This window comes from Puma concolor, chromosome E1 (genome assembly GCF_028749965.1).
Source record: "Puma concolor isolate L17-30 chromosome E1, mPumCon1.1.hap2, whole genome shotgun sequence".
Taxonomy (NCBI): domain Eukaryota; kingdom Metazoa; phylum Chordata; class Mammalia; order Carnivora; family Felidae; genus Puma; species Puma concolor.
In genome coordinates this window covers 57,385,848-57,411,108 of record NC_141680.1, presented here as the reverse complement: position 1 = coordinate 57,411,108, position 25,261 = coordinate 57,385,848, and the positions used below count along the sequence as shown (strand labels likewise).

The 25,261-nt window shown below is 47.5% G+C and overlaps 1 protein-coding gene across 1 annotated transcript; it reads left to right on the top strand.

Annotated features, from left to right (window-relative positions):
• Positions 1-1,004: 1,004 nt before the first annotated feature.
• On the top strand, positions 1,005-23,750 carry CD300E (CD300e molecule). Its single transcript, XM_086687964.1, has 5 exons — positions 1,005-1,129; positions 17,059-17,265; positions 19,602-19,946; positions 21,976-22,087; positions 22,798-23,750. The coding sequence occupies exons 2-5, from the start codon at positions 17,226-17,228 to the stop codon at positions 23,063-23,065; spliced, it is 765 nt and encodes a 254-aa protein (XP_086544090.1). The 5' UTR covers positions 1,005-1,129; positions 17,059-17,225; the 3' UTR covers positions 23,066-23,750.
• Positions 23,751-25,261: the final 1,511 nt, after the last annotated feature.

Genomic DNA, 25,261 nt, shown 5'->3' with positions numbered 1-25,261 from the left:
CTGTGGGGTCCTCACTCAGAAGCAGAGTGTTCCAGCTTTAGTCCTGTAACTTGAGAGAAACTCCCTCTCTCTCCCTTCTGTCCTCTGTGTTCAGATTCCAAATCCCACTCTTTGTAATGCTGTGTTAACATGAGGATTATTGAAGCCCGAACACGACATGGGATAGTCAGAGATGAGTCCTGCCAAAGGCGGCTTCGAGGATTAAACCCATTAACCCATTAACACATGTAAGAGCATGGAACAGTGCCCGCTCCTTCCTAAACTCTGAATCAATACTTGCTATTATAATGAGGACAGTGCTGGATCCTTGCTCAATTTTCTCTCACTCCCCCTCTTAACGGAGGAGAGCCAGGTTGGGCCTATAACAGAGTGAAAAATCACCCAAGAGAAATGATTCAGACTAACATCACCTCCAGAGACTCAAGAAGGTCAAAATGGCTTGGTGGGGGCTGGGGGAGGGGAGAGATGAGTGTGGAAGGAGGATTTGAGAGATGAGTATGTGTGTTGTGTGGAGGGAAGTTGATTTGCCATAGAGGAAAGATTTTTTCTGGTCTGCTAGAAAAGCAGGAGAAAATTCATCTTGCTCACAGATCTGAGGGGAACACAGCTGCCCGTGTAGGCACGTGTGTGTGCAGCTAGGCATGTTTCCTGTAGAGGGGTGAGCATGGGAGGATGTGGGGGGCACCCAGGGATGGGGAATGGTGTCTCTGTTCATCGAAGGTCACTGCAAGTTGGTGAACAGGGGCCAGGAGCTACAGGATGCACTGGATAAGGTGTGGGGGTTTGTGTTTTTCAGGCTATTTCACTCTGAGCATTCCCAGGATCTTAAAAGGCACAACGGGAGGAACATTGGTGATGGAGTGCCGGTACAATGTGGGAGAGGAGGGTCACAGGAAGTTCTGGTGCCGAGGGCCCAACTGGACAGACTGTGTCCGAGTCATTGAAACGGAACAGATGGCAGGGCAAGAGGTGAGGCGTGGCCGAGTAACCCTTCGAGACAACCCCAGAGAGCACCTTTTCCATGTGATCACGGAGGACCTGGAGGAAGGAGATGCAGACACTTACTGGTGCGGGGTGGACAGTGCCACAAGTGTCCCCCAGGCCCCGGTGGCCGTGACTATTTTTCCAGGTAATCCCTTCCCACACCCTTTGCCTGCATAGGTTGAGGTCATGGGTGCCCAGTCTCTTTTGCTGAGGAGTGAAAGGAGGCTCCAGCCAAGGCCCATGACTGGCTACCCAGGGGGACAGGAATGCACCTATGTGTAGGCACAGGCATCTGTAAAAGCCTGCGTCTGTGCCTACATGTAAGTGTGACTGGTGAAATAAGTCGGGTTGCATCTTGAGCCCTGGAGTCAGAAAGCTGTGTTCAAGTCTCAGCTGTGCCACTTGTGGGCTGTGTGACTTGGGCAAGTTACTTAACTGGTTTGTGCCTCAGTTTCCCCATTAGTAAAACTGGAGAACAATAGTGTTGCTGTACACTGATTGAGAGCATTAAATGAGTTGGTAGGGGTGAAGCGCTGATCACAGTGGCTGGTAGTTAGTTAGGACTTACAAGATGGTAGCCATTGGTACTATCATCCAGGCCAAACCAAAGCTGCAACACTCACATCTCCAGGTTCTGGCAGGGAAAAGTGGCTTTATTTATGGGCTTTAGGGGGTCCCTTTGTTTCTCTCCCTCAGTTATTGAAACATTATTATCTGCCTATTATGGACCTAGTCTGGCGATGTCGGGGGGAGACGGGGAAAGCAGACAGATTCAGTCTTCACAACCCGGTGGGCTTGCAGGGAGTTGTAGATGTTGACCTTGGAGTGGAGATGAGGAAGGACAGGGACAGAGAACAGGGGAGCTTGGGAACACTGGTGGGGCAGGGGAAGCCCATCCTTTATGGACATGCAGCCTCTCACTATACAGATGGTGACAGGTGCAATGTAAGTGTGTGTGGGGGCTAGTGAGATAGGGATTAAATGGTGTTTGAGTGGGGAGGGGCTACCTTGGGTACAAGACCCCCAGGAGGGCTCCCTCCCAAGGAGGTAGCACGTGAACTGGGTCATGGCCCCCCTGCCCTATGGCTCTGCTGGGGACCCCAGCCCTGGTGTCCTGCTTCTTCTTAGCCCAGCATGAACACAACTATGTATTTACAGCTCCCTCACTCGGGTCCCCACTCAGAAGGGGGCACATGAAAATCTACACCAGCATTTTTTCCATGCTTTTATTTTATGCCATATACCTGATCTGTGTGCGGGGGTGAGGGAAAGAGGGAGGGTCTGGGTCCTGCCCTCTGGAGTTTTCAGAGTCCCCACAGTGATGAGAATGTGCTGGAGCTTCACCGGAAGTCCTCTTGTGGGGTTTCTTGGAGGGCTGGCTGAGGCCCCTGAAAGACCCCTCCTTCCAGCATCCCCTGCCTGTGCCTGGGATGTCTTGGTGTGAGATGGGGCTGGGGACCCCCCCCCCCCGAGAAGTAATATGGGATTCTCCTGCCTGGTCTTGGCACCTCCCCCAAGACACTTCTCTCTGTGTAACCACAGCGTCCCTTGAAGATGGGGAGATGTGCAGTGTTATGATGACTGAAGACTTTGAGCCATTGGGAGGTTGGGGCAGAGAGTGACTTGTGACCTGCTCTATAGGCTCATCGACAGTATCAGTGATGACCACTGAGACATTGGCCAGCATGGGAGCCCCAGCTCTGACCAGTTACATGGCCAGCCCTGGCCTTCCTGCTTGGTAAGAAAAGCCATGTCCCTGCAGGAGGGTCCCACTATCCTGGCTTTATAGTTTCCTGGTGGGGATGCAAGCTTGGGGTTCCCCTGGCTTTGGTGTGACACCTTAGTACTTGCTGCAGGTCCCAAGGAGAGCCAGGGCCCCTGTACCTGGCCTCTGCTTTGGTTCTCTGCTCTGTCTCCTTCCCCGTCTCTAAGTGTGAGGGTGTTAGTAGCCAGTGTTTGGGTTCCCATTCCAGCTCTACTTTTTATTAACAGGGTGATGACACTGGGCAAGTCACTTAACCTCTGCATGTCTCAGTTGCCCCATCTGTAAAATGAGGATGATTTGGGGCACCTGGGTGGCTTAGTTGGTTAAGTGTCTGACTTTTGACTTCGGCTCAGGTCATGATCTCACAGTTCATGAGATCGAGCCCCTTGTCAGGCTCTGCGCTGACATTGTGGAACTTGCTTGGGATTCTCTCTCTCCTTCTCTCTCCGCCCCTTCCCTGCTCTCTCTCTCTCTCTCTTAAAATAACCAAATAAACATGAAAAAAAAATAAAATGAGGGTGATTCTAGCGACTATGGTTGTTCTTGTTATTTGTGGTTGTTTTATGCCAAAAACTAGTAAAAAAATATAATCATTTATGATGTTCATGGATTCTGTGAGTCAAGCATTTGGACAGGATACAACATGGAAATTTGTCTCTGCCCCAAGATGTCTGGAACCTCAGCTGGAATCCCATATGTGGCCTCTGCATGTGGTCTGGGCTTCCTTACAATATGGTGGCTGGGTCCATGAGCAAGTGTTCCAAGACAGCCAGGTGGGCCCTGTCTCCTTCTCCTGACCTATTCTCAGAAATCATGCATTGCTTCTATGTTCTGTAGTCAAAGCAATCACCAGTCCATCCAGCTTCAAAGGGATGAGAAATAGATTCCACCTCTTGATAGAGAAGAGTCAGGCTTCTGGAAGAGCATGTGGGACTAGAAATATTGCTGTGACCATTTTTGGAAAATACAACCTGCCACAGACATGATAACAGAACAGCCTTACAGAGTCCCTGTGAAGAATACATTAAGGGAATAGGGTGAAGCATGGAGCCAGGGCTCCCCACATAGTGAGCCATTCTCCCTTTTCTCTCTTCTGTCTCTCGGTCCTGGGGAACAATTTATCAGAACCAGCGTGGCAGGGGGGGCGCTGATGATGGTCCATGACTTGTGCTGGGTTCAGAGTCCAAAGGTGGGGTGCAGAGTGGCCTCTCACTAATGCACTGTAGTCACTTTGTTCTGACCCTATTTCCTCCACCAGGCCCTTCCTGTTCTTTGCCAGCTTCCTATTCCTGGTCTTGCTGAAAGTCAGCCTCTTCCTGAGCTTCAGTTATGCTGCCATTTGGTTGGCCTGGCTTCAGCGTCACCTCTGAGGATGATGGTCTGCCCAGCCCAGTGTAACTGCAGCTCACTCCCCAGTGACTCCCTGTCTGGTGACACAGTTCCTGGCCTCTCTGCTCCAAACTCAGCCTGGACCCATCCCTGGGATGTGAAGCCAGAAATGAATCAGCCCCAGCAGAGACTTTTGTGCCTGGGCATTGAGTCATCTTTGCCGGATCCTTTCCCGGGCTGGTCTGACAGCAGACACCAGGACTCCATGTGAGGACATGGGCTGTGGACTGAGATGGATGTGTGTTCAAACTTCAGTGCTTACAACATGACCCAGTAGAGGTTTTTGATGGCTCTCATCATCTGTTTCTTGGATTTGTATATCATTGAGATAATACATGGAGGACATTGGCTGTGTAGGAGCTTCCACATGGAGCTGCCATGGCAATTGCTGGTTTGGGTCCAGGGCACAGGGAGGAGGGTAAGCAGTTAAGGGACCTGGGAGGAGCAAGCCAGGCCTCCTGCGACTTCTGCTTGACTCTGGGCACAATGTGGGCAGGTGGTTAGCCCCCAGAGGTCTCACCCACATCTGTCTGTGCCAAATATGCATTCAGCAAATGGGAGAAGGGGATGAAGAATGTGGGTCTTGCTTTAAATGGCAGCTGAAAGCACCATCCCTATGTGCAGCAGGTTCTAGGAAGAGGATTTTCTTGTGACAAGCTGCAAACAGAGCTGCTTTGGGGCAGTGAGTGTCCAGGCACGAGGGGGCCTGACCTGGCTCTAGCCTGAACCCCTCCCCGCTCCCTCTCTCTCTTTGTCCCTCTGTCCTCCATCCTCAGTGGCCTCTGTCCTGAGGAGGAGTTCCTTTCTCTTTCCTTAAGGTTCAGCCCTTATGCCCAGGGTACAGAAATCACATCTTATCTGCTATTCTTTTTGATACTCCTCTCCCCTGGATTTGTGTGATCTACAGAAGAATCCCACATGCCTTCTATGCCTTCATCCAAGGTGTTGCTAAAAATACTGAACAGGTGGGGCGCCTGGGTGGCTCAGTCGGTTGAGCGTCCGACTTTGGCTCAGGTCATGATCTCCCAGTCCGTGAGTTCAAGCCCCGCGTCGGGCTCTGTGCTGACAGCTCAGAGCCTGGAGCCTCTTTCAGATTCTGTGTCTCCCTCTCTCTCTGACCCTCCCCCGTTCATGCTCTGTCTCTCTCTGTCTCAAAAATAAAATAAACGTTAAAAAAAATTAAAAAAAAAATACTGAACAGGTGACCTCCCAGGTAGAACCTTTGGTCATCTGACTGTAGGTGTCTTGGCTTCTTTCCTGCAGGATGAGGAATGTGGTAGGCACCCTGACACTGTCCTTCTAGACAGGTGTGACAACAGGCTATCAGTTGGTTACTGCCTCACTTCTAGTTGAATAAATATATCCTCACACTTTTTCATGAGTTAATTAGCAAGACAATAGGCCCTTTAACTCCTAGCACCCTAAGTAAGCGGCTTTCTCTGTACCGAAGGTCTTACAAAGAGGCCTAGTCAGAGCTAAGGGGAAATGAGTGTGGGATGAACCCACTTGCTTCTAATGAATAGGATATGGCAAATTAACAGGATGCCACTCTGCTATTTGGTTACAAAAAGACTCGGGGGTGCCTGGATGGCTCAGTCAGCTAGGCATCTGACTCTTGATTTCTGCTCAGGTCATGATCTCGCTGTTGTGAGGTTGAACCCTGCATCAGGCTCTGTGCTGGGTGTGGAGCCTGCTTGTGATTCTCTCTCTCCCTCTCCCTCTGCACCTCCCCTACTCACTCTCATGCACACACCCTCTCTCTCAAAAAAAAAAGTCTCTGGTTTCTGTCTCACTGGCTTTCACTTACTTGCTATGATGGAAGCCAGATGCCATGTTGCGAGCATGTTGGGAGGACCATATGGCAAGGAACTGAGGGGGCTTCTCACCAATATCCATAAAAGCCTTGAGTTCCATGGTCTGTGAGCAACTGAATCCTGCCAGCAACTACATGAATGAACTTAGCAACTGACCCATCCTCAGTTGAGCCTTCAGATGAGAATGTGGTCCCATTCAACACTGCAGCCTTCTGCAAACCCTGTAAACAAAGTCATGCACAATTTCTGTGGAATAGTATATATTATTGTTTTAAGCTAAGTTTTGGGGTAATTTGTTATGCAGCAGTAGGTAACTTTGATCCCATGAGTTGCCTAAGAGTAGGACCAGGAATGAAGGTTTATCTTTCTGCCTTCTCAGACTCTAGCACAGTGTTGACACACAGAACATGCACAGAAACGTTGGTTGCAGTGATGGGAAGTCACTGGTGAATCCAGGATTACCCCATCAGGGCAGGAGGCAGAGACAGGTCAATGCACATGCTCCATTTGAGGAGTGTGCAAAGAAAGGTTTAATGCAGTGTGTCTCTTTCATTCAGCTCTTACTTATCTCCAGGAATGCCCAGGGCCATGTCAGTGACTCTTGGCCAGGTTAGAGTTAGGGTTAGGGTTAGGTTTAGGTTTAATGACTTAACTCCTGGAATGCTCACATTGTCACCAATGAGTGAAATTATTCTGTAAACCCGAGACAGTGGGTCAGGATGGAGCGGGTGGTCAACATTGTTCCATGTCATCATGAAGATGCTGGTGCCTGGATTGTAGGTACTTTATCAACTCTCTTTAAGAACTCTTGCCTCAAAACGGAAGTGGGCTTCCCTGGGTGGAGACATCTCCCACATACCTTTAGTTGGCAACCAGAGAGAAGTGCCCATTCCCATGGCCCTTGCAGAGAAGCCTCCAACCCCACCTCTAGTGTTTGCTCATGGATAAGATTCCTGATACTCCTTTACTGTATCTTTTGCTTTAAGAAGCCTTTGCCATGACCATAACTTGTTAAGTTGTTTGAGTCCTTCCAGTGAATCACCAAACTAGTGGGAGATCATGAGACCCCTTGTGCAGAATGAAAAGGTGCTTAGGGGGCAAAAGAGGAGCTTGTTATTATGAAAGGAAGGGAACGGACTCTCTTCATCCCTCCCTTAACTCCATTATTTGGCAGAACAGTGGCACCCCCAAAGATGTCCCCATTGTAACCCCCAAAAGAACTTGCGAATATTTTACTTTTTATGGCAAAAAAATACTTTACAGATGTGATTAAGTTAAAGATCCTGAGATGGAGAGATTATCCTGGATTATCCAGTGGGCCCAATATTATTGTAAGGGTTCCTATGAAACAGAAGCTGGAGGGTCAGAGTCACAGAAAGAGATATGATAATGGGAGCCAAGGGTGGAGTGATGTGGGGCCATGAGCCACATGCAGGTGGAAGAAGTCAAGGAAGTGGATTCTGCCCTGGAGCTTCCGGAAGGAATGAAGCTCTGCTGACACTGTGACTTTGATCCTGCAAAACTAATTTCAGACTTCCAACCTCTAGAACTTTAAGACTGGTATACATCCCCCCTCCTCTTTGTGACACCAAAAAGGGCATCTAGGTTAAGATTTGAACTGTGGAGGGATGTAAACCTTGGTTATAGCTGGACCAGAAACCATCCCCCAAGAGGACCTGTGTGTGACCACAGTGGACAGGCATTTCCCACAGGGCAGGGCTGGAGTTGTGGAAAAGCTATAGGGTTGAAAGCAGAGGACAGCCTGGGATGGAGGGGTAACTGGCCTCCCAGGGATGGGTGTGCTCTGCCGTGTCTGGGTGGGGCCTCAGCAGGTGAGGGAACATGGTGCCATCAAACTCCCCTTGTGGCTGTGGTTTTGGGCCACTCTCTATTTCAGCAGGTCCTTCCCCTTTCCTGATAACTTTGCAGCTTAAAATGAAGAAGTAGCAGAGGAAGGAAGCAGATAACAAAATATGGACAGGAAGTGACAGTGTCCAGGGCTGGAACTCTTAGGCCAGATGTCAGACGAGAAGGATTTGGATGTTCTGGGGCCAGGGAGACAGGACCACCGGTCTATTTGTAGCTCGGCCCCCTCTCTGCCTTCAGGTGACTGGGGCTGGGACTTGTCACTTACTGAATCTTCCCTGGGAGGAGGAGGTGGAGAAAACAATGAAGGAAGTTCAGGCACACACAGGTCCCATGAGATCACCACCACCTAAGCAGATGGGCGGGAGGATATCGAGACCATGGCTATCACTGCACGGCACAGGCTGGGGTGGGGCATTTTGTCAGCCCACAGGTGTGTGTGTGTGCACTTGTGATAGCAGTTGCTAGCATGACACCAGGGTCTGTGCCTAGCACTTGACATCATTGATCTCATTTATTCCTAACAACAGTCCTTAGGAGGTGGATACCACCATCCTTATGAAGAAACTGGGGGCTACAGAGGTGCCAGGGAGGGAGAGGTGTACTCTCCTCAGCAGTGGGAGGCCAGTGGTTAAGGGGGACAACAGCCAAGCTTCCCATGAGAAACAAAGTAAGGACAAGCCAGAGGCCTGGTGTTTGGGTGTGCAGGGCCTCACAGGAGTAGACCCCAATTCTCAAGAGGCCTAGTGGAGTGGCACAACCTGTCTTGGGGCCGGGGATGGTGACTGGGGCAGCAGTAATGTGAGTGGTCAGGTGAATGAGCCACTGTAAGGCAGAATTAGCAACGACTTGGGTGTGCAGCCACCAGGCATCCAGGATCCACTGGGACGTGTGCAGGCAGCAAGTGATTGTTGATCACGCATCAGAAGGTCCCGTAGGCAGCCCCAGTTGTTGCCCTTGAGGATCCAAACAAAGGATCCTGAATTGGCCTTGAGCTGCACTGGAGAGTCTAGACAGAGGGATTTCAGTAAGATTTGAGGAATTACTTTTTTTTTTTTTTTTTTTTTTTTTTTTACCGGACTGAACAAATCCATGCCAAACCGCTGGCCAGAATCTTCTGCATGTTGCTGTCTAGTTCTCCCAGCACCATTTGTTAGAAAGACTGTCTTTTTTCCACGGGATATTCTTTCCTGCTTGGTCAAAGATTAGTTGGCCATACATTTGTGGGGCCAATTCTGGAGTCTCTATTCTATTCCATTGGTCTATGTGTCTGTTTTTGTGCCAATACCATGCTGTCTTGATGATTACAGCTTTGTAGTAGAGGCTAAAGTCTGGGATTTGCTGGCCAGAATCAAAGGGGGAAGTCCCATCACCCAGTTTGTGAAAACTTTGCTCTGCTTAGTGAAACAGTTTCTGGTGGTAGACCCTGGCTGCAAGGATGAGACTCAATAGCCCAGTGCAGTCATTTTGCACAGCAACCTGTCAGGTTAAATGTATGTTTACCCCAGAACCTGGAACCCGGAAATCCTGCTTTGGTGAAAATTTGACAGCAAGGAAGCCAACGAATCAGACTTCAAAAGTTTCCTCATTTTCTTTCAAAACCACCAGCAACGTCTGCATTGTCCACACTCTGGTGTCTGGATTCGAGACTGGTTTGAGGACACCATACCTCTCCACTTTGGAGACACTATTTCTATGGTAATAACTTATTACTGTACAATTGCTGAAAGTGGAGGAGAGGTCCAGACACCTGTCTTTGGGAGGCAGCTCTCTTGTGTGGCTCCAGCTCCCTGCCCCGGTCCTTTCACTTCCTTCGAATCCTTTGAGGAATTTGTAGACTGTTTTCCACCACTTTCCATTCCCATGAACAGGTATATGGGTGTTCTGACTTCTCGACATCCTTGTCAAGACTCACTCTCAGACTTTTTGATGCTAGCCACTCTAGTGGGTATAAAGCAGTGTCTCACCGCGGTTTTGATTTGCATTCCTTGATGGCTAGCATTTCCCTAATGATGTTGTCTGTGCTCCTCTTTGGACTGCCCCAGCTTTCTACCTCCTCCCTAGTGTGGTGGAGCAGATAGTAATAAGGGGAGTCTTGTCTTCTAGAAACTAAGCCTCTTCCCCTATGGCAGCTTCCCCCAAATGCATGTGTTTCAGTTTTTGGTGGAGATGGGCAGGCCCCAGCCCTAAGGGCCTCCTGCCCTCCCCTGGCAGAATGGCTCTGGGCAGTGGGTAGACACTGGATGATAGTTCCCATGTCATAGAAGCCACGCTGTGGATTGTGCAGCCTGTGGCCCCCAACTGCAAAGCATTGGTAAGACATTGGGGTGATGGAGGTGGGGAAGAGGCTGTGCTTCCTTTTGGGAAAGTGATCTCCCTACTTCTTGGTCACTAAGCTCTTGGTCAGTTTGCTGCTTCCTCTACTGGCTTTCCCCTCAAATCCCAAAGGATAACAAACCAGATTGGAGTTTGTGAATTTGATTTGATGAAGTCTGGTATCAGGACCTCCTTCTGCCTCTGTCTTCTTATCTATAAACTAAGAATAATGGTACCTGCCTTACAGCCTTGCTGTGAACTTCAGAAATAATTTTGGAGAACCCATTAGCACTGTGCTCGGGGAAGAGAAGCAGTTATTGTTATAATCGGGACCCCTGCCTAGCCCCTCCTGGGTGTTGCAGTTCTACAGTTTCCTGTCTCCCTGAGATGCTGTAGGTCTGCCCAGCCCACACTTTTCTCAGAAACTTCAGATCTTATCCCTGCACTGCCAATTTCTCACTCAGCTTCCGACTGGAATATTTGATTTTCCACTTACAGGCAGAATCCTGCCAGGAAGAAAGGCCCAAACCTTTTGATGGTTGAACAGAACTCACGGATCTGGCCACCATTCCCTTCCCTTTCTCCACAGGAAGTGAGAAATATCTGTGATGCTTTGGGCTTTGAGACCCAGAAGCTTACGTTTATTAATTAAAAAAAATTACGTGTGTCTTCTTCCAAATATTAAACTTTAGCATTTTCAATAAATGTAATAACCATATTAATAATGATGATTTAGACATAGATTCTAAAGTTTAACAGGTTTTCTACTGTTATTTCCTTTATACCCACATCTTTTTCAAATTTCAATTCTTTGGATTGACTTCTCGGTTGGGTGGAGTACTTTGAGACTTTTTTTTTTTTAACATAGTATAAATGGATAATGCACATTTGGAGTCCTTGCATTTTTTAAATATCTTTCTGTTTTTGTCTACAAGGTAGAGCATTCTTGGACATTGATTTTCTGTCTTGAAATTCCATAGACATTACTCCACTGCATATATATTTAATTGTACACACACACACATGCATTTAATTGTAAGATACACATGGAAAAGACTACATAAAACATATGTACCATTTACATAATAATCATAAAGCAATTTTTATATAGCTACCAATGAGGTCAAGAAATAGAACATTGCCAGTACCCCAGATATCTGCTTTCTGTTCATACCCTCTGCCTTCTCCACTAGATATATGCATTACTCTGATAGTTGTGACATTCATTTCCTTGATTTTTAAACATCAACCAATTGTAGTACATTTTACATATAAGAAAATGCACCCATTTTATATGTACAGTTCAATGAGTTTTGACCATCTCCTTCCCTGTGACCAACACCACAATCAAGATATAGGACATTATCAATTACCGCAGAAAGTTCCCTTGTGCCCCTTTATAGACCATCCCTAACCCTGCTACAGGCAACTATTGATCTGATTTCTATCACCTCTATATGAATTTCATATAGTTTAGTCTTACCTACTTTGGGACTTCATATAGATGGGATAATATTGTAAATATGTTCATGACTTGCTTCTTTCACTTAATATTATGCTTGAGATTCATCATGTTGCAGCTGTAGTGTGCCCATTTTCGCTGCTGAATAAGATTCCACTGTGTGATTACACCACATGTATTTATCCATTCTATTGTCGATGAACATTTCGTTGTCAGATTTTGCAGTTATGATCAGGACTACATTCTACATTCAATTCATGCATAAGAAAATAAGGACAGTGTATTAGTCACTTGTCTGTTCGCTCTTAGATCTACTCATTGGCATCTATCTATCATCTATCTATCTATCTATCTATCTATCTATCTATCATCTCTATCCATCCATCATCTATCTCTCTAGCTCTATCTTATCTATCTCTCAATCTATCTAGCTATTATGTATCTACATACCTATTCACAATAGTATATAGTCTCTTATTGTTAGGTAATTAGCGTCTATTGTTAGGTAATTATTGTTAGGTAATTAGGGTCTTTTCAATTTTTCACTAATATGTGTTCTCATTTCCAATTTTTTTCTTAGCCTAGATTATGCAAAGCAGAAATATGGGGCACAGAAAAAGGCCACTTTTATAATTCTTTACACCTATTGCTAAATTACATTGTAGAACCAGAGCAGTGTGTCACCCACAAGGAATATATGAGTTCCTATAGCACCACACCGTTGTCTGCCTTTACTACTACCTTAAAAACATCTTGACTAACGGGTCCCTGGGTGGCTCAGGCAGGTAAGCATTTGACTCTTGATTTTGGCTCAGGTCATGATCTCACAGTTTGTGGGATCAAGCCCCAAGTTGGGCTCTGCACTGACAGTGCAGAGCATGCTTGGGAATTCTCTCTCTCCTTCCCTTTCTCTCTGCCGCTTCTGTGCATGTGCTCGCTCCCTCTCACAAAAATAAATAAATAAACATGAAAAAAAGCCATCTTGACTAATTTGGGAAAATTTATAATTTAGTTGTTTTCATATATCCATGAATTTGCTTGCCAGTGAGGATAAACACTTATTTTTTCTGAATATTAGTCCTTTGCCTTTCTTTCTTCTTTTGAGACTTGCGGGTCCATGGTCTTTGCCAATTTTTCTTTTAAGGCTTTAGTATTTCTCATTTTGATTTGTACAAGCTCTTAATGTTTTTGGCATTTTCCCCCCTATTTTATTATTTGCCTTTTTTTTTTAACCACAGAAATGATTTAAATTTTATGTAATTAAATCTAGCTTTGTGCTTGTATTTCAAGTTCTGTGAGCAGCATGATGACACCCTGGAGACTGCCTATCACAGGACATGACCTTGCAGTCTGCCCGTTCACACTCCTGGACGCCACACTGGCCAGCTCCTCCCCTTTGCTCCTAGCCCTTTCCAGCCACTGCCTCTTTTCTCTCTGCTTTTCTTCCCAGAGCTTCTTGTGAAACACTGTCTACACTGGCTGGCTCCGTTTCCTCTTCCCTCCCTTTCCCCCCAGTCTCTCCCAATCTGTCTTGACAAGGACCACATCCCTCCTTCTAATCCTGTCCAGAAGCATCTTGTCTTTCTGCATCTTACTTTACTTCTCTGTAGTGTTTGGTTCAGCCAATGGCTCTTCCTTCTGGAAATGTGTTCCTTTCCCTGCTTTCAGACTCTCCTGGTTTTCCTCTTGCTTCACTTTCCTCCTCCTTACTTTTTTTGCCACCTTTCTTCCTCAGTCCACACATGTTGCTGAACTTGGGAACCTGGGTCCTGGTGCTCTCAGGTAACCCTGTGAACTTCTAAATGTGTGTCTCTCACCTGGACCACAGGTTGTACACTCAGCTCCTCACTAAGCATCTCCACTTGGACATCTAACAGGCATTGAGAAACCCTTAGTGAAAGGAAAAGCATTTCAGGTAGAGGGAACAGCACATGCAAAGGCCCTGAAATGAGAAAGCATTTGATGTATTCAAAGAAAAGGAAGGGAACCAGTGAGTCTGTAGGCTGATAGGTGGGTGGGAGGGGATTGTATAAAGTAGTGGTGGGATAGAGGACCAGCGAGAGAGTAGACTTTGGTCATGTGAGGTGCCAGAGCAGCCAGTCCCAAGGGCACAGCAGGGCCATGGGGAATTGGGGCTGGAGACACTGGGCAAGGAATCTGAGGTGCTGGTGGAGGAGCAAGTGGGAACTGCTGCTTCCCCTTGAGGTGACATGGGGCTGTACCAAGCGGAGAGGCAGGGAGGGCCTAGAAGAGAGAGCCAGCTTCTCAGGCCACACCAAATGAGGCTGATGAGGACCAAGCAGAAGCATCCGGGTCTCTAACTGGGCCAGGTTGGACTCAGCCTGAACCAAGACTGGCCTAAAGTCACTCTGTAGGTTGTTTGGACCCTGAAAAAATGATCATACATCTAAAGTAGCTGCCATTGCCTCAGGATTCTGCTTCCAATTACTAGCAGGAATGATCTCTGGTGAGGGGCCTGTCCTCCAGACAAGAGGGTGGCAAACTCTTCTCATCAGGGCCAGATAGGGGACATCATGGGTTTTGTGGGCCAGCTACTCAGTTCTGCCCTTGTAACAGAAAAGCTGCCTCAGACAATATAGGAAGGAGCAAGTGTGGTTGTGTTCCCGTAAGACTTGCTTATACACTCTGAAATGGTAGTGTTGTGCAATTTTCATGTGTCATGAAATATTTTTCTTCTGATTTTTTCAACTGTTTAAAAATGTAAAAGCGTTTGAGGAGTGCCTGGGTGGCTCAGTTGGTGAAGCATCTGACTTCTGCTCAGGTCATGATCAGCGGTTCGTGGGTTCAAGCCCCGGGTCAGGCTCTGTGCTGCCAGCTCGGAGCCTGGAACCTGCTTCAGATTCTGTGTCTTCCCCTCTCTCTGCTCCTCCCATGCTCATGCTCTCTCTCTCTCTCCCAATAATAAACACTAAAAAAAATTTTTTTTATATGTAAAAGTGTCCTTAGCTCATGGACTATAGAAAACCAGAGGGTGGCCAGGAGGCATGGTTGTGGTTTTGCATCCATGTCTCCCAAAGCCCTGCAAGCCTCGTCATTTGTCAACCTGGTTTTATATTAATTACTTTACCCAAGCCTCCCATGCTATGGGAAACAGTGACTTTGGCTGTCACACCTCAGTGTAGTACTGTTTGGGTGCCAATTCTTATGGAAGACTCTGTAACTCCTGTGGCTCCAGGGGGCCAAGATACATTGGTGCTCCCCTGAGGCTATCAGTGAAGTATGTCCTCGCTCCATTCTGGGGCTGTGGTGACCCTTCATGGATCCCAGTTTTGGGCAGGGAGCTCTGCTCCAGTTACCCATCTGGTATGGACCTAAAGCATAAGCTCCTGTCCCCTTGTGGTTGTTGAAATGCCAGCCCTTTCCTCCTAAAGCCCGTATCCATTCTGATAGTTCCCATCAGCCATCTGGTATCAGATCCTGTTCATGGTCTTGGCTTTGAGTTCCCTTTACATTTCTGGCACTTTGGGATTTCCTTTGCTTTGCTTTGGTTTATTTGTTTATTTATTTATTTATTTGAGAGAGAGAGAGAGAGAGAGAGAGAGCGGGCGCGCATGAGTGGGGGAGGGGCAGAGGGAGAGGGAGACACAGAATCCCAAGCAGGCCCCGGGCTCCGAGCTGTCAGCACAGAGCCTGATGCGGGGTTTGAACTCACGAACCATGAGATCATGAACTAAGCTGAAGTTTGACGCTTAACTGACTGAGCCACCCAGGATCTCCTCCTTTGCTTGATTTTGAATTCACTTAAGTATCAGAACCTTTGGAGTTGCATTTTATTTATTTTACTTATATTAGTTTTTCTTTTTAAAAAATTTTAGAGAGGGGAGACAGAGGGAGGGAAAGAGAAAGAGAGGGAGAGAGAGAAGAAAATCTAAAGTAGGCTCCATGCCTAGCACAAAGCCTGATGTAGAGCTCCATCCTACTACCCTGGGATCATGACCTGAGCCAAAATGAAGAGTTGGATGCTCAACTGACTGAGCTATCCAGATGCCCCTTGGGTTGCGTTTTAGATAGGGTTTCCATGTTTGGAGCTAGAAGACAGTCTGTGTATTGGCTCAGTCTACCATATTGCATGGAATTTGTCCTTTCTTATTGGATAATGAAATGTGACCACATTAGACATATTTTATAAATTTTAAACCATTATTGCTTGCCTTTGCTCATTCCAATTTCCTTTATTTTATAAAAAAAAAAATTTCAAGGATCAGATTGGGGGGAAAAAAGAAAGCAGAAGAAAACAATGTAAAAGCAGGACCTAGGTGACTGAAGATCTGTTTGATGCTCTTGATGGGAGAATGGAAACCTCCAACTGTTGTCTGTGCTGAAGAACAGGGTACACAGAGTTGTGCCTACCATCAGTTCCACTCATTCTGGGTCCCCCAGTTGAGTGACTAGTCACATACATGCAAGCAGGAGCCATGTGGCTTTTTCCCTCTGGAGCTCAACATGTATACCATATTTCATTAGATATGGTGAAAGAAGGAAAATAAGAAATTGTGCCCTTACAGCAAGTTTGAAGTGACAGATAATCTGGTAGAGAGTTTCAAAAGATAGTGAAGGTTATAGGCTATGGGTATCAACCACTGGGAAAGAGAAGAAAATGATGGGGGTTATTTATCACTGGAATTACATGTTTAGATACCTGTGTCTTAGAGAAGAATATGCCTCTGGCGTGTAAGTTGAATTGGAGGGAATGTACAGCTGGTTGATAGACCAGATGAGAAGCTAGTCCTGTTCCAGGACTATTCTAAAGATATTTAACATTTTTACTGAGTGGTTACTACTATGTTCCAGGCACTGTACCAAATGCTTTATGTTTGTTCACTCATTTATTTCCTATGATGCAAGAATGGTTACCAACTACTCTACCTTATACATGAAGAAACTAGGGAAGAGAGTGATTTAGCAACATGCCCAAGGGCACATGGGTAGTACACAATGGAGGTGGGATTTGAATCTGCATAACTCCAGAATCTAGACCCTTAACCAAAACCCTTATACTAAATTAGGTTGATAATGTACAAGCAGGTTGAGCATCCCCACAGGAAATCAGAAAGTTGGGTCTGGAGCCAAGAGAGAGACTAGGTTAGAAGAAAGGGTATGAGGTCAACTGCCTGGAGGTTATGGTTGAGAGAGTTATGGGGAGTCCTCACCCCTGATCTTTAAGTGGGCATGTTCTATGACCCCAAAGTAGGCAGCCAGAGAGCAGGAGCAGCTGGTTATGTCAAGCAAGCAAACCCAGATGGGAAGAAGAATGGGAGGCAGGTTCAAAGGCTCACCTCTGTTGGAGGTTTCATATGTTGGGATTGGCTTTCATGGAGGCTTGGGGTATGATCCAAACATTGTATTGCCATTAGATGAAGCACAAATCAGCAGATTTCCCATGTTGTTCTTAGTCCATTCTCTGAAGTATCTCTTGTCATTCTTCTCCTGTTTCTAAGTAGGGCTTCAAATTAGGAAGTGTCTAGGAGAAGAAAAAGGAAGTAAATGAGAGAGAAACACAAAGGAAACTTGAACAAGTAGAAGGTGGATGCCCTAGGCTCTGTCATAAACACCTGGATTCCAGCTGGGACTTGGATTTGCTGGGGACACTAGCCAGAGAGACGGGACCATGTGGCTGTCCCCAGCTCTGCTCCTTCTCTGCCTCTCAGGTGAGTGAGGCTGGGGCTTTGGGTACCTGGCATTTCAGGGGGTGGAACAGTGGGCAGAAGGTCTATCCTGGGTTCAAGCCAGAGGTGAAGTCTCAGCAGACACAAGAAGGACACATCCATTCATCCATCTGTGTATCCTTCTATCTACTCAGACATTCACCTACAGATCCTACATACACTTATTGAGCACCAGATGTGTGCCAGGAGCATTCTGGGTGCTGTGTTTAAGAGCAACTTCTGCAGTCAGAAACTCATAGTTGAATGAGGGAGTCAAGCCAGTATGATACAGTGTTGAACTTGTTGTAGAAAGAGATTTATTTATATGGTGTGGGGGTGCACAACAAGGGCCCCAAACACTGCTCTTGACCAGGTGCAATTCTTCACCGATGCTCCACTGGACATTGGTCTTGAAAGATGAATAAATTGGCTCAGTGGAAAGTGGGAATAGCTTATGAAAAAGTGTAGAGATATTAAAGATCATGGAGATTTCAAAAATTAGCAATAGTTCTATTTTGTCAGAGCTTAGTTTAAAGGGGTTGGAAAGGTTTGTTAGTAGGAATTAATGAAGGATCTAAAATGGCATCCTCCGCACCCACCTCAGACCCTTTCTGGAACAAGATGTAGTTCAGGCAAGTAAATAAAATTGTCCATTGAAGGTTGGAGTTTCAGAATAGAAACTGTTAAAAATAGGCATTCAACATGGACGAGAGCGCATTCTCTACAGGAAGTAAGTTTAGGGTAAAAATCAGACGGTATTCTTCATGTTTGTAGAATAATTTTTACGACATGGAACCTGCCCAACATAATCATGGACTGTTCCAGAATAGTGAGTGGAAAAGGCAAAGGTTTAAAGGAAGAATACCAGCTGGGTGCAACTGGCCAAAACATAATTTTCTTTTCAGTAACACGGTAGAGTAGACAGGATGATCTTCAAGGCCCCCCAGAGCCCTCATAGCCCCGAGATCTTAGACTCAGAAAGACGTTTAAAAGAGATGCATCTCGTTACACGTGGGAGGTGCTCAAAATGTCTTGAATGAGGGTGACGATGATAATAGATGTTTTCTGAGTTACCGTAATTAATGAAATGGGCATCCAAAGCAGTAGTGGCTGAAGCCAGCTTGCATCGGCTCATAAGAACTGATTATGGGCTTAACTTCCCAACCCCGTGTCCAGTGACAGCATGTTGTTGGCCTGAAATCAGTCGTGGTGAGAGCATTTACACCACAGAAATTGGCAAACGGTATAAACAATGGCTACTCCTCGACTCCCCTCACCCCGCCTTGTTCCTTACCCAGAGTCAGTTTACCGGCCTATCACAGCTTGCTCACATCTGCTTGCTTAAATCTGATATAATTGTTTAAGTGCCCTAGCCTGGGTGCAATTAAACTGGACTGGAAACCTCTTCCCACTCCTTCATGTGGACTGGCTGACCTCTCCAGACGCACGTGGGCTGACCTTAGGATTCCTCCTGGGTCCAGGTTGAAACTTTGGAGTCACTTATGAATTTTGGTTCTTTTTTTTTCCATCCCAGCTCCTGGCTCAGCTCCTTCCTGCTTGTCCCTACTTTCTCCCACCCACCACACACTGGGGTTATAAACACCATTTGGAAATGTGTGACCACTTTACATTTTTATAGGGGGCACCCCAAAGAGTTGTATGGCTAGCCTGAGAGAGGAAGGGGAGAAAGTTGTAAAGAAAGATGGTGAGGCTCCGGGTACTGTGATGGGGGGTCAATGGGAGGGAGTCAGCTCATGCCCCAAACCTCTGTCGAGAAGCCTAATAGGGTCTCCTTGGGACTGAGCCCTTCTCAGCAATGCGTCACTCCTCCCTCAAGTGTAGTCTGGATGAGAGCCAGGGGTTTACTTTTCCTCTCTTGAGAACATGTGGAGAGCAGAGTAAACAAGAAGTTGTACTCTTGCAGAACAAGTTTGAATTGCAGAAAACCTAGAATGCAGAGCTTCTCTCCAAAGGGAAATATTTTTGTGTGTGACTGAATTTCACGTCTGGCAAAGGCTGCCAGTCTAAGGACAGGGCAAGACAGCTCACTCTGCTGAGAACTAGCTTTGTTCCAATTCTCCCTGTCCCCAAGGGCTGGCATCCCTATGTGGTTACTCAGTGTTTCTGGGCTTAGAGAGCACAGGTCTCTACTCATCTTTCTGGCTGTAGTCTCCAAACCCTCTGGCTTAGGTCCTAAGTTCAGATGTCCCTCCAGGTCCCCATACCTGAGCCTGGAACCACCTATACTTCCTTGGCAAGTTTCCCCTTGGGCTTCAGGCATACAGCTACTGAGGGGACCCATTGAGATAGAGTCCTGGGACATGGCTTGTGTTTTCCAGGCTCTTTGTCCCTGACGGGCCCCAGCTCTGTGACAGGCACCTTGGGTGGCTCTCTGAGTGTGCAGTGTCAGTATGAGGAAGAGTACCAGAGTTATAAAAAATACTGGTGCCGAGGGCAGAATGAGGGCACATGTGACAATATTGTGGAGACCCAGGGAGAAGCGAAAGAAAAGAATGGTCGCGTGTCTATCAGAGACCATGCTGATCGCCTCACCTTCATCGTGACCATGGAGAACCTCACTGCAGACGATGCTGGATCCTACTGGTGTAGAGTTCGGAAAACATGGTACCTGGGCTTCTGGTCATCTGGCACTTCAGTCCAGGTTAAGGTGTCTGTTTCCCCAGGTAAGAGATCTTCTCACTCCATCAGCGGAGCTTATGGGACATGACTGAACATGGGGATGAGGATGGGTGCCATACTGAAGAATGTCTTTAGGCCTTGTCTAGTCCTTAGTCCCAGTGGTGTTGGGAAGATCCTATGATGAGGGCAGAGAGAGAGGTGACTGACCCTTTAGCCTTGGCATGGGTGGGGGTGCATAGCCCAAGGTGCCCTTACTCTCTCACTCCATTGCCTGGGAGGCCCCTCCCTGCTGGACGAAGGCTATTTCCACCATGCCCTTTGGAAACCTGCACTAAAGGAAATAAACTCTTTGTATATACATCTTCAGCTTGCTCACAGAACATTCCCTCTACTCTACTGTCCTGAAATTAACCTCACTCCTCTCATTTCAAAAAATAAGCTTCTTGAGTGGAAGCTGCTCCTTCTCTTACCTCGATGTGCTATAGGGCTGTGAAGCTGTGTCCAAATTCTCCCACCCCTTCATTACAGCTTCCAACCTATTACTGTCCTATCTGCCTCCTTTAACACTTTTGTCACATGGCCACACCCCTCTACCTCTCCTTTGCATGGCCTTCCATTAGTTTCTAGTTTACTCCCTAATCCCTGCCATTGTCTTGGGAGTTTTTAATGAATAACTAGTCCAACATCCTTTTCTTGGGTTCCATGGCCTTCTTGACTGCAGTGGCCCACATTTCCACTTTCCAGAATTCCACTCCATGGCAACGTTGCACAGCTTGCTGTCACCCTAAACTGGTCCATGTTCAGAACCCTACACTCAGACATTGTACTTTTGGACAGCTTTCTGTGCATCAGCTTTCCCACACCCTCACCCCCACTGGCCCTTCTACTCTCAACCTCACATATGCCTCCAATCCTTTGATGCCTCTCTCCATTCTCTCCCCATTTATTACCCATCCTGCTCCTGCCCTGATCTCACTTCCTTCCTCAACCCTCATGGAAGACTACATTTTCTTCTCTCACCAGTACCCTCCACTCTTGTGCACCATTTCCCTACCTACTTCTCGAAAACTTCATCCCTGGATCCATCTTAAAATTAGGGTGAGCAACCATTGGGGGTTGCCCAGGACTGGCAAGTTCCTTGGGATGCAGGACTTTCAGTGCTACAACTGGAAAAGTCCCAGGCAAGCTAGGGCAAATTGATCCCCTACCTAAAATCTATTTGCTCCAGTACTGCTGAAGAATAGTCACAGAAGGCACCTATGGGTGTCAATACAAATTCATGGTTTCTAATATGACCCTCCTGTTCTTCTACCTTACTAAGGGAGTACGGGATACCAGACGTGAACTCTCTCAATTTCTTTTCTTCTGCGCTTACACACTTCTGTGCTGCTTAACTCATTCTTCCGTCTTTCCCTTCTAGGTGGAAGGAAGTTTCCTTCTGTTCAATAACAGTCATCCTGAAGCTGGCTTCTCACCCTGTAGCTCCTTGCCTCTCCATTCCCTTGAGCCAAATTCTCTCTTTGCGCATCTGTATCCTTCTTCCATCGATTATCCACACTCTTTACCTCAACCTGGAAACAGGCTGGAGTCCTAAAACTATCTTGTAATCCCTGCGGCCTCCGCTAGGCGTCACCATCCCTCATGTCTTTCCTTTGCCTGGAAAGTAGCTGAGGTCCATGTCCTCCTTTGTGCTCCTGCTGCACCTGATGGAGTCTGCCCCTGTACTCACTTTCTATTGACCTGACTCCATCTATTTAGACTCATCCCTGTCCCTCCTCCCTCTGGGGCTCCTCGTCAGCTGGGGAAGCCCCTGAGAGACCCCTGCTGTCACCCCAGGCAGAGTCAGACTTGGGATGGAAAGAAAGACCTGGCACTTACTAGAGGTGGCTTTTACGACCAGTTCTGAAAAAGTCTCACTTGGTCCCTGAGGGGCTCACTCCATCCAGGAGGTGGCCTGGGTCTAGCTTCAGAGTCCCTTTTGTGAGTGGGTGATGATGTGCAACATTGGGTCCAAATGGGCACTTTATGCATGGCTAGGGAGAGGGCAGCACCTGATGTGTGACTTGTCTCTAGCACCAAGTAAAACCGCAGAGGAGACCACATGTCAAGCTGCATCTGACATCTTTCTGGGGCTGAGTACCAAGCAGAACTTCAGTGCTGAGGAAGTGTTGATCCACTGCTCAGGGTAAGGGATCACAACCTACAGATCACAGAAGAAGGGGTTCAGAAGCCTTATGGGACCTTTGGGTGGGGGCTTACAACACACCATGCTCTTTTTACCTCACTGTCTGCTGGGTTTTCTTCCAGTTCTGGTCCTGATTTTTACATTCTCCATGGCTGCATGGGGATTCCTCACAGAAAATACCACTTGTTCTGTGAACCCTCTCCCACATGGGGCAGCTACAGGGAACCAGGAGGCTGGTTCAGGTGGATGTGCAGCCTCTCCCACCCCACCCCACCCCACCCCCTCTACTTCTCCACCTGGTTCTGGACTCCAGGTTCTGGTTCTGTCCTCCCAACCCAGGCTTGCCTCCAGAGGTCTTGGCTGTATCATAGATCCTATACCAGGAGCCGCTTGTGGGGTCCAGGGCAGGGAGATGGACTGGCTCCAGGCTGTTTTTCTCCTCCCAAAGATACCCAGAAAAGGCCATGATGTTTCTGTAAGGTCCTGCAGGACAGAGGACAAGGGTCAGGACTTTAAAGTGAGGGTGGGGGTGGCTTTCACGATCAAGGGAGGGGAGAGGGCCCAGAGAAGTGCTGCCCTGATACGTGTCCTTTCCAGGTTTGATCCTAAGTGATTTGGGCTCAGGTTGCAGGGACAGTTGGGGAGAGAAGGGTCCTGGCCCCACTCCCTTGAAGAGGCAGCTCACTTTCTGTCCCTATTTCCCCGGACAGGTCCTCGTCCAGCAGCGTCCACTTGCTACTCCTGGTCTTCCTGAAGCTGCCCCTGTTCTTGACATTGGTGGGTGCTGTCCTCTGGGTGAACAGGCCTCTGAAGGGCCCTGGAGGAAGTCAGCCTGACAAAGAGAAGCCATCACGTAGTGCACCGTCCCCAGGAAAGCCTTGTCCAGGAATACAGCCCTTCAGACCAGATAGAAGAGACCTTCAGACTCTGGACTCCAGGGCAGGGGGGCAGCAGTCCCTGGATTCTGGAGGCACCTAAGTCTTCTGGAGATATTGTTCCTGTGTCTCAAGGGAGAATCCTGGGTCTTGGATGACACCTGCTGCAAGTGCTCAGGTGCAGGAAGGATGAGTCTCCTGGGCCAGTGTTTGGGGTCCTCCTCTCTCTATCCCAGATCCCTTGGCCCCTTGCTTTTATGCCTACCTCTCAAGGGCAAGAATTCTCTGGAGGTTACTGGAAAGTCCAGCCCTTTACTCTTTTCATTGCCACAAAAGCTCCTCAGCTCAGTGTCTCCCAGGGTAATAACCACCTCCTCCCCATAGCCAGGAGGCTCCCTGAGGACTTACCCCTCATAGTCTCAGTCTTTGGGCTCAACAGGGCTTCAACCTCACTTGTGTCCCTGTGATCAGGGAATGTACGCTGTGCTCAAACATCTCTGCCTGGGCCGGCCATGACTGAAGAGCTTTCGGTTAAAGCCCTGGATCTGGTTGGAGCTGCAGTGGGTGCCCCCAATATCACTCCCAGAATTCTCCACCTTGGTGGGCCTCCTGCACACAGGGCTGGTGGACAGTCCACTGTAGCAGAAGTGTGGCTGAAGCCACCTGTCAACAGTTGGTGCTTTCCATAGGAGAAGCAGACAGTTTTCTAAAGACAAGGACACAGAGGTGAGGAGTACCTCCCCACATCAGGTTGACATGATGCCACAGCCACCACGGGGCACACCAGCCCTGGAAAGGGCTTCTGTTGGGTTGCGTAATTATCCTCCTAAGGATATCCTCTTAAGGAGGTTGTTTAGTAATTTTCTTTTATTAGAACCCGCCCCCCCCGCCACGGGTATGAAATTTTAATACCAAAGATATACTATACGCCTATGTTCTATATATCGATCAGTCGATCCATCTATCAACTGATCATCTATGTTTTGTATATAAAAATAATTTTTTGGTATAAAAACAGCATTTTTTCACCCCCCCAAAAACAGCGTTCATCGCCATCGGACATCAGAATGCATGGATAGAGTATGGTGACAGTGACCTTGTGTGACTTCTGAGGCCAGGCCCAAAGGAACCCTGTAGCTCCATCCTCCATTTCTTGAAATGTTTGTTTTGGACACTCTCCTTCTCAGAACCCAGGTCCACATGGAGAAGCCTCCTGTAGGATCTCAGGTCAACTATCAAGATTGAGATCAACCTGGCACATGCTCTAGACACGCAGAAAAGAAGCTTCCAGATGACAGTAGCACCCAGCCATTTAGGTCCCCCCCCCCTTCCACTGCCATTATGTCTTCCCAGCTGAGGCCCCAGACTTTTTGGAGCAGAGACAGGCCATCCCTGCTGCACTCTGTCCGAATTCTTGACCACAGAATCTGTGACATGACAGGCAGATTGCTGTTTTGTGCCCCAGAGAAGATCTAAGCAGAGAGAACTGGACGTTCCAGTCCCAGGCAGGACAGTTCAGAGGAACATGCTGCCTCTGCCAGATGCACAGTGGGCTGGGGGGAGGCCCCTGGGAGATACAGCCCTAGGAGACACAGCCCTATGGTGGGAACCTGGGGCCAACTCCCCACGTGGTAACATGCATGGGCTCCTAGGCCTGGAGGTATTGCCCTTTTCAGAGGTGTGAATCAGAATCATGTGGGCTGGAGCTGTCAGCACTGGTGGGAGGTGTTCCCCACAAGAAGTCACCTGCTGCTGTAGAACACCCCCCTGCCCACCCAACCCTCTCTGCAGTGCCCTGACCACATTCAAAGGAAGCTTCTAGTTGAAAATGGACCAGCACCTTTCCTCACTGACAGACTCAAGGAGAGGAACACAGCACCAGCAAAATGCAGCTGGAAACATGTCAGGACATGTCTCCAGCAGCAAGGGAAATAAAAGCAAAAATGAACTTTTGGAACCTCATCAAGATAAAAACTTCTGCACAGCAAAGGAAACAATCAACAAAACTAAAAGTCAAACAGTGGAATGGGAGAAGATATTTGCAAATAACATATCAGATAAAGGGTTAGTATCAAAAATCTATAAAGAACTTATCAAACTCAACACATGAAAAACAAATAATCCAGTGAGGAAATGGGCGGAAGACATGAACAAACACTTTTCTAAAGAAGATATTCACAATGTGGATGGAACTGGAGAGTGTTATGCTAAGTGAAATAAGCCATACTGAGAAAGACAGATACCATAGGTTTTCACTCTTATGTGGATCCTGAGAAACTTAACAGAAACCCATGGGGGA